The following is a 9,250-nucleotide window of genomic DNA, read 5'->3' as shown; positions in this document are numbered from 1 at the left end:
GAATATTTGCATTAAAGAGGAGGAGACTGGCTAGTGGCAGGCTGGTGATTATATATTCTGTTTATTACCATTTTTTTCTGAGCAGATCTGCACCTCCCTGTTCCTTGCCTACACGTGCTGCATACATAATCATTCTGGGCACTTAACAGAGAACATTTCATCTTCAAAGTGGTTTCTAAAGATTCCCTAATGCATTAAACATGCCCACCACTTCCCTCCTTATTTAAAGAGGGAAGGTAGCTCTGCTTTTGAGCTTCTGGTCTCAGATCAACCTTTGCATCCAAAGAACCATCCAGAGAATCAACTGTTTTTTTTTTCCCCTCTCTCTCTCTCTTTTAAAAGAGGTCTGGAAGAAAAAGAAGGTACCTCTTCAACTGCACCTTGAGTTTTGAGAGTTCCCAGGAGATCCTGCAGTCATTGGAAGAATGTGTTAATGTTAATATGCAGAAGCAAAGACATGGGATAGAAAGTACTGCGTGGAAGGAGGCATTTCCATTCCATGCAAAAAAGGGCTCTTGCAAAAGTCATCTGCTGCATGAGGCTGCAGCCGCACAAAACATTTACCAGGACAATTAAAAGCAGCTTTGGTGGTACAGCTTAGTTGGTTTTAACCTTGGAAGTTTATTTATTTTTGTGGCTTAACATGTTCTATAAACTCAGGCCACTTGATTAATTTATGGTCACATCACACAAGCCTAGGCAATGAGTTAATTCAGGACCAGCTTAAACATATCGCATGAACACCTTGGTGCTCAGGCTAAGATCAAATTAGCATTACTTCCTCCTGTGGGCATCCTCTGGAGAGGGAAAGCTGGGGCAAGTGATGCCCTATACTTCATATAATTGTACCAATGATGTAAATGACATATTGTACATCATTTGTCTCATGTGGCTGGTGCAAATTACATAATTCACCTCATTTGTGTGATGTCATGATGCCCATGATGTCACTGTGCCTCCTCCCATTAATTCACCTGAGGCCATCTCCAGCTGGACTTATTTCATTGGGATATGAGAAGTTTTGAAGGCCCTATATCAGATCAGATCAGATCTTTCTTGCTTTCTGTCCCCTGTAATGATATACCCAGTCCTTCATTCCCATTAGACCTCTACTCTTTCTGAATCAACTGTGCAGGACCAACAGTTCCCTAAGGCAGTTTGAGCTGCCCAGGTGTGGCTCTGGTAGATGGGATAGTCTCCTTCCAGCATGGAGAAAGCTATAAAGTGGTTTTGGGCTGCAAACAGGCAGATGTTCTACCTCAATTCCTCACACAGCTTTTCAACAGATTTATTGCAGGCTGGATTCAGATCATCAGATTCATTAGCCTGATTCAGATTGACTGAAGGTTACTTGCAGGAAGCGTTACCCCAGTCTTTGGTGGCATAATGGGTGATGAGAAATTGAAGGCTGCTAGGTGTGAATTGTGTTAAATGGAAGAGAATTATAATTTCTTTGGTAGGGGACAGCTGCCCACTACAGAGATGCATAAGGGTAGGGGCAGCCCACTGGGGAGCACAGTAGGGCCATGTAAACATTTTTTGTTCTGGGGCCTTTGAGTTAGTGTTGACTCCTGGAGACTGCCTGGACAGGTTCCTGCAGTTTTCTTGGCAAGGTTTTTGGAAGTGGTTTGCCATTGCTTCCTTCCTAGGGCTGAGAGAGTGTGACTGGTCCAAGGTCACCCAGCTGGCTTCATGCCTAAGGAGGGACTAGAACTCACAGACTCCCAGTTTCTAGCCTGATGCCTTAACTGCTACACCAGACTGGCTCTCCATGTAAACTTATTCAGGGCTTACTCCCTTTACTAGCTTAACTCTCCATTAGGTCAGTAGCTTAGACCAGTGTTTCTCAACTTCAGCAACTTTTAAGATGTGTGGACTTCAACTCCCAGAATTTCCCATGCTAGCTAGGGCATTCTGGGAGTTGAAGTCCACATATCTTAAAGTTGTCAGGTTGAAAACCACTGGCTTAGACATTTTCTGCAACCAACTAGTGCAAGAGGAGAAACCAAATTTATCCCGCGCGTCCTGAGCTATTATTACAACTTTGACCGGTGCAATGAAATGAAAGGCGCGGGAGGGGGAGGATTTTCGCGAAAGGGCTGGGAAACATCACCTGGCACCTCCAGCGCCCAAGGCCACGCGCGCGGGAAAGGCTTCAGCTTGGCTGCGAGGGAGGACGCGGCAAACCGGCCTTCTCTGCTCAAGGAAAAGGGGCGCTGCACCGCGCTGCCCCCCCCCCCCGTCGCCTTCGCCCATTCAGCCTCGGGCAGGTTAAAGTCCTGCCAGCTCAGCCCTAAGGAAGATCGCCGGAATGCCACCCCTCCGGCCCCGGAATGAACAGCCCGCCTTTTCGCCCCTCGCTGCGTGTTCCAGCGGCCTCTCCTCAGCAGAGCGGCCCCAACCGGGAGCGGGTGCAGGGAAGGTGATGCCCCCCGGCCGCGGGCATCTGTTGCGCCGTACGCGCCTCTCTGCGGCGGAGGCTCGGCGATCACAACGCCGCGCCGCGGCGGCAGGGTGTGCCCCTCGGAGCACCGACGGGGTCCAACGCTGGAGCGCGGCGCCTCGGCTGGAAGCCGCGCGGCTGGAACGGCGGCGCGCTCAAACTTCCCTCGCCCGACCGGCCGGCTCCGCGCCCTTCCCCTCGCTCTGCCCCGCCCTGCGCGGGGTGTGTCCCGCCGGCGCCGGGTCCGCCTCTGGGGTGTAGGCGGGCTGCAACAGTGGCGCCCGCGAGCTAAGCGCCGGCCTCGGCAGATGCGCGTGGGGAGCCGCCGCCGCCGCCGCCGCCGCTGGGCTACCGCTCGCGCGCCATGCGGCGCAGGAGGCGCAGCTAGCGGCAGCGATCCGGAGCGAGGAGCGGAGTGAGCATGGCCGCGCCTGTCCTCCGCGCCGGGCTGCTACTGCTGCGGGCGATCGCGGCGCTGCTGTGCCAGCTGGTGGTGGCCGGTTCGACGCTGGAACTGCTGGGCGGCGGCGTTTACGAGGCGGAGCGTGGCCGGGGCGGGCGGTGCCAGGCCATCGAGATCCCCATGTGCCAGGGCATCGGCTACAACCTGACCCGCATGCCCAACCTGTTGGGCCACGAGCACCAACTTGAGGCCGCGCACAAGCTGGAAGAGTTTGCCCCGCTGGTGGCCTACGGCTGCCACGGCCACCTGCGCTTTTTCCTCTGCTCGCTCTACGCGCCCATGTGCACCGACCAGGTATCCAGCAGCATCCCGGCCTGCCGGCCAATGTGCGAACAGGCACGCCAGCACTGCGCGCCCATCATGGAGCACTTCCACTTCGGCTGGCCTGATGCGCTGGACTGCGCTCGCTTGCCTACCAAGAATGACCCGCATGCCCTGTGCATGGAGGCACCCGAAAATGCCACCACAGCTGAGCCTCACCGGGGTCAGGGCATGCTTCCTGTGGCACCACGCCCTGCCCGGCCTTCCGGGGATGGTCCCAGCGAGGGCCGACCAAGCAGCAGCACTTCATGTGAGAACTCCGACAAGTTCCAGTATGTCGCCAAGAGCCTGTCATGTGCACCCCGCTGCTCGCCTGGGGTTGATGTCTTCTGGTCACGGCGAGACAAGGACTTTGCTTTCATCTGGATGGCTGTCTGGGCCACTCTCTGCTTTGTCTCCACTGCCTTCACCGTCCTTACCTTCCTGCTGGAGCCCCACCGCTTCCAATACCCAGAGCGGCCCATCATCTTCCTCTCCATGTGCTACAATGTCTACTCGGTGGCCTTCATCATCCGCTCAGTGGCTGGGGCTGAGAACATTGCCTGTGACCGGGAGAATGGGGAGCTGTACATCATCCAGGAGGGGCTGGAAAGTACTGGCTGCACCATTGTGTTCCTCATCCTGTACTACTTTGGCATGGCCAGCTCCCTCTGGTGGGTCATCTTGACTTTGACCTGGTTCCTGGCTGCTGGCAAGAAGTGGGGCCATGAAGCCATTGAGGCCCATAGCAGCTACTTCCACATGGCAGCCTGGGGGATCCCTGCTATGAAGACTATTGTTATCCTCACCATGCGGAAGGTGGCGGGGGATGAGCTCACTGGGCTCTGCTATGTAGGGAGCATGGACGTCAATGCCCTGACAGGGTTCATCCTCATCCCGCTCTCCTGCTACTTGGTCATTGGCACCTCCTTCATCCTGACAGGCTTTGTGGCTCTCTTCCACATCCGCAAGATCATGAAGACAGGCGGCACTAATACTGAGAAACTGGAGAAACTCATGGTGAAGATTGGGGTTTTTTCCATCCTCTATACTGTCCCAGCCACATGTGTCATTGTCTGTTACTTCTATGAACGTCTGAATATGGATTACTGGAACCTCCAGGCCTTGGAGCACAGCTGCCTGCCTTTTCCAGGCCATCGCAGTGTGGACTGTTCCTTGGATGCCTCAGTGCCCACCATGGCCGTCTTCATGCTAAAGATTTTCATGTCCCTGGTGGTGGGCATCACCAGCGGTGTTTGGGTGTGGAGCTCCAAGACTCTGCAGACCTGGCAGAGCCTGTGCAACAGGAAACTGGGAATGAGGACTAGGGGGAAACCGTGTAGCGGGGTGACCTGCACTGGACCACACTGCCATTACAAAGCTCCTGCTGTTATGCTGCACATGACCAAGACGGACCCTTATCTGGACAACCCAACACACGTCTGATGTTGGACCAGCCCTAGAGACGCATCTCTGGAGAGCAGAAGCATCAGGGAACACCACAGTGTCATGGATCTGCCTAATACCACCAGCAGGTTTCAGGAGATAGCATGGAGCTAACATGAGGGTTGAGTGGGAATTGGAGGAGGAGGAAAGATTGCAAGTGTGGCTGGAGGGAGGCAACTGCAGGCTTTGAGGGCATCTTTACCATACCTGTTTGGGACCCCCAAGGAATGGCCAGAAAAGATTTGCTCACCCCTCTCTCTGCCTCTTTCTCAAGTAATGTTTCTTTCCTAGTGTTATGGATTAGGTGTCTCTGTTTGCCAAAGTCCAGCAACTACTTCAGTGTTTTATTTTGGGAGATGAGTTGGGAGAGGATTTGTCCAAAGTTATTTAATTCTGTAATTTATTTTAGTTTTTTTTTAAAGTAAATTCATTAGCTGAAAGTAATGGAAGAAGAAAGAGAAAAGAGACCCAATAAACTCTGGCTGTGTTATTTCGATTGAGGTTGGTGCTGTTTGCAGAAATTCAAGAGGCTTTGGAAACAGCTGTTCCAAAAGGGGAGGCAGGGAAGGGGGAAACATTCAGGCGCAGCCGTTCTCGTCTGGAAGTCTACCCAGGAGGGAGGGGGAGGGACGGAAGGAAGGGTTGAACCCCCCTTTCCTGGTGTCCTGCAGCCTGAGTTGGGCCACAGGACTATACTAGGGCCAAACCGCAACTGGTCCCTTGGCCTTCTGAAAGTGTCCTGCAGTGTGGGGAGAGTTGTTTCAAGCAGATGGAGCCAAAGGCAGGAGGCTCTCAACATATTTTTAGTCCAGCTGGAGAGTGACAAAGCAGAGCTGGCCGTGCCAAGGCTATACAAGGCATCACACAACCACCCCCCTCTTCACACCCCCACTTGCTGCCAATATGCTGACCTTCAGCCCACTCTACGGTTGAAATCCAGGCAGGCAGCTGCTTGGGGCTCTTGAGTCTCTTCTGTGGTGACAGTCCTCTTTCTGGGGTAGGGGTCTAACCAACCAAACTTCTCTTTTGCCTGCTAGAGACCCAGGTACAGAAGCCTTCACTTTTTCCTGAAGGCTGGAAATTATTATTCATGGATTGGGAAGCAAGTCAAAAGCACGGATTTTTTACAGCAGTAAACTTTCCCAGCTCCCACCGAAATTGCTTAGGATTGAACTAAGAGACCTTTTGCATGCAAAGCTGTGGGTTCTACCACTGAGTTCTTCCTCCTTGGGATGGCAAGAGCCCCAAGGGAGCTGGAGCTATGGGGTTAGGGCTAAGGGGCTGCAGAGTATTTTGGAGTGCTGAATCAATAGCTGTATCAATAGCTACTACTCAGAATGACTATAGGCCATCTCTGGGACTGATGGGGTCAAGCTGGTGAATCTCCTTGGCTGTGAGGTATGATTAGAAGGATGTGGTTGCATTTGGAGCCTGTTGACAAGTCTTCCAGAGTTGGCTGACTGACCCTTGTGGAAAGAGAAGCAGGGAACTGGCCTGAGCCAACCTGGGTTGTCTGAGGTCTTTAAAGCACTCCAGCAGCAGTGCCATCCAAAAGCCAAATGAGAACAAGTCACACAGCCATGCTGGGCGACGAGGAGGCTGTTCTAGCCCTTCACTCTTCTGCTGGTCCTCTAATCTAACCCCAGGTGTAAAGAATAAGGCCTATGAAGAGAGATGGAAGCAGCTGGGGTGCTTAGCCCTGAGAAGAGCAGAGCAGAGAAGAGAAGCTAACACTTTTCCAACACCTGGAAGAAGGTCATTCAGAAAGAAGACCTCTTTTTTGTTCCAGAGTGTAGGCCATGAAATAACAGTTGTCAGTTGCAGGAAGGCCATTTTTGATTGACTATTATTTTTAAGAACATCTGTTCAACTGTGGAATAGTTGTGGATTCCCCTTCATGGGATGTGTTTAAGCAGAAGTTGGACACCTGTTGGTCCAGATGCTTTCATCTGGATTCCTCCACTGAGCAGAATGCTGGTCTTGAGAGGCTCCTTGGTCCCTTCCACTCAGAAGTCCCCCTCCAGAGAGGGGCGTCTTTTCCCCTCTGCTTGCCAGGAACATCCCACAGCAGGCCATGGCTGCCTGTACCACACCTGCCCCCCCCCCAGCAGGACCAGTAAATAGCGCAGACTTGCACACACACCCTTCCCCAGAGAGCAGTTGGCTACTTTCCAAGAAAGAGCCAGTTGCTGAAGGGGGGGCACTGTTTGCCAGCCGTGCGAGACGAGGCAGGCTGGCTGGAAGTAGGCCTCTCGATTCTCTTTGGCGGGCAGCTGCTGGTTTTGGCACTCTTGCCTCCCCCCTTTGAGCCTGCCAGGAGCCAGCCTTCCTGCAATGAATAATCCTTTCCATGCTCTACTACCCCCCTTCCAGGTGATTTGAACTGGTGCCTCATGCACTGAGTCTTTGACGCCAAAAGCCCCAGTGGCCCGAGGAGGGTTCAGCGGGAGGCAAGCAGACATCTGGCATCTGGCGATGTGGAACCTTCAGCCATCAGCTCTGCAGGGCCTTCGGAGCACCTGGTGGCTTTTAAAAGGGTCCAAGTGTTCTGGGGAAAAGACTGCAGTGGCGTTTGCCCCTTCGGTGACAGAGGGATGGGCAATGGAAACACGTCTATATTTCATGTCAAGTTCAATATTTTTATTTTTATTTTATTTATATAAACAAAGAGTCCCACCCTTCAGTTGCATATGGTCATTTGGAGCAGATCTCAGTTCTCAGCCAGAGGAGAAATAGCTTGAAGAATTGCTTAGGGCTACAGAAAGGCAGATTTCCAGTCCACAGACACAGATGTCTAAAAGAAACCCACCATCCCAGGACATCCAGCACAAGTAGTGATGGCATGGCTGCTTTCACACAAAATAGACTAAGTAAAGACCTCTAGAGGCTGCATTCACACAATGTGTTGACCTTAGTTAAGTTCTTTGTGGTTTAGCACATTGCACAAAACCAGCCAGCGAGTGGTTAAGCAGTGTTTCTCAACCTTGGGAACTTTAAGATGTGTGGACTTCAATTCCCAGAATTCCTCAGCCATCATGGCTGGCTGAGGAATTCTGGGAGTTGAAGTCCACACATCTTAAAGTTCCCAAGGTTGAGAAACTCTGGGGTTGAGGGTTTATGCAGAAAATGGCCCACTCTAGGCTATCATTAATTATATCACACCTTATAGGAGCAGGGGTGAGCAACAGGGCCCCAGTGGGTTCCAATGTGATTTTGGACACTTCCGTTGGCATCTGCCAGCTCCTTGCACCACCTGATGTACTTTTTAAAAATTCTTTCCATTAAAAAAAAAAAAAGATGAATGCAGTACAGCAAAATGCCAGTCTCTAGCATCATCTCTGTTTCCAGTCCTACTTCTAGATAAATTTATTTTCTGATCTGTAGTAAGTAAAATAGTGGCTGGACATAGCCCAGAATTTTCTTCGAAAGTGGGCATATTTGCCCAGGAAAAAAAAAAAAGGAATAATCTAGGGGTGATATGATGCATCCTGGGAAGGCAGGCATCAGGTAACACCCCATCAGTTTGCCTGGTAGCCAATTTATGGGAGTGTCCCCATGTGCCCACCAGCCATTCATTGCAGGGCACTCTCCCTTTCTTTGCTGCAATAGCAGGGTGGTGAGGGCACAGAGCTTCTGCTACATTTTGAATTGGGCACATTGTGTGGTATCCTTTATGGTGTCCCACATTCAGCCTCCCAACATCCCTTTGGGGTAGGCCACCACCTTGCAGATGAGTCTGAGAGTGGGGAAACTCCCCAAATACATGCAATTGCACCAGGGTGGGGGGGATATGAAAGTTGATCTTTCAAAGACTCATGGACTGAGATAACATCGAAAATCCTCCCCACTGAATGTGTCAGTGAGAAAAACAGATTGTAGTTGTGGAGTAGAGGCAGAAGAAGGCAACTGAAAGAGATTGGGAGAGGGCTGGAACATCTCCCTTTGAGGAAACAGTGAAACATTTGAGAATTTTTGATGTAAGAGAATGGAACCAGTTTGGTGTAGTAGTTAAGGCACCGGACTAGAAACCAGGAGACCGAGAATTCTAGTCCTGCCTTAGGCACAAAGCCAGCTGGTTGACTTGGGGCCAGTCACTCCCTCTCAGCCCTAGGAAGAAGGAAATGGCAAACCACTTCTGAAAATCTAGCCAAGAAAACTGCAGGGATTTGGCCGGGTGGTCACCAGGAGTGAACACTGACTCAAAGGCACATAAAGACAGGGCCACAACTAGGGTCTGTGTCACCTGGGGCAAACATAGATTCCACGCCCATTTTGGCACACCCCCCCCCCCCCCAGCACTCATTTTGGCGCCCCACCAACATGGCGCCTGGGGCACATGCCCTGGTTGCCCCCCCTAGTTGCAGCCCTGCATAAAGACACACACACAGACACACGAGAAAGGAGAATAAAGAGATTTATAAAAATATAAGTGTATAATTCCTCCTCTCCCAAACCCACAAACTTGGTCCATCATACTAGGAGTTGGTGGCCACTTGGTGAAACATGGGCAGTAGTCAAGAGAGACAGAAGGACATCCTTACCCCAAATATAATTGTTTCTGCTTTAGCAAAATAGAAGTCTAATGGTCTTACTCTTTT

The 9,250-nt window shown here is 51.5% G+C and overlaps 1 protein-coding gene across 1 annotated transcript; it reads left to right on the top strand.

Annotated features, from left to right (window-relative positions):
• Positions 1 to 2,722: 2,722 nt before the first annotated feature.
• Positions 2,723 to 5,146, top strand: FZD9 (frizzled class receptor 9). Its single transcript, XM_063299136.1, has one exon. The coding sequence runs from the start codon at positions 2,865 to 2,867 to the stop codon at positions 4,650 to 4,652; it is 1,788 nt and encodes a 595-aa protein (XP_063155206.1). The 5' UTR covers positions 2,723 to 2,864; the 3' UTR covers positions 4,653 to 5,146.
• The last annotated feature ends 4,104 nt before the right edge of the window (positions 5,147 to 9,250 follow it).

This window comes from Candoia aspera, chromosome 1 (genome assembly GCF_035149785.1).
Source record: "Candoia aspera isolate rCanAsp1 chromosome 1, rCanAsp1.hap2, whole genome shotgun sequence".
NCBI lineage: Eukaryota > Metazoa > Chordata > Lepidosauria > Squamata > Boidae > Candoia > Candoia aspera.
This window is presented reverse-complemented; position numbering and strand designations above follow the sequence as displayed.

Coding starts and splice junctions, on each gene's coding strand:
- FZD9 (XM_063299136.1), top strand. CDS start 2,865: ATGGCCGCGCCTGTCCTCCGCGCCGGGCTGCTACTGCTGCGGGCGATC.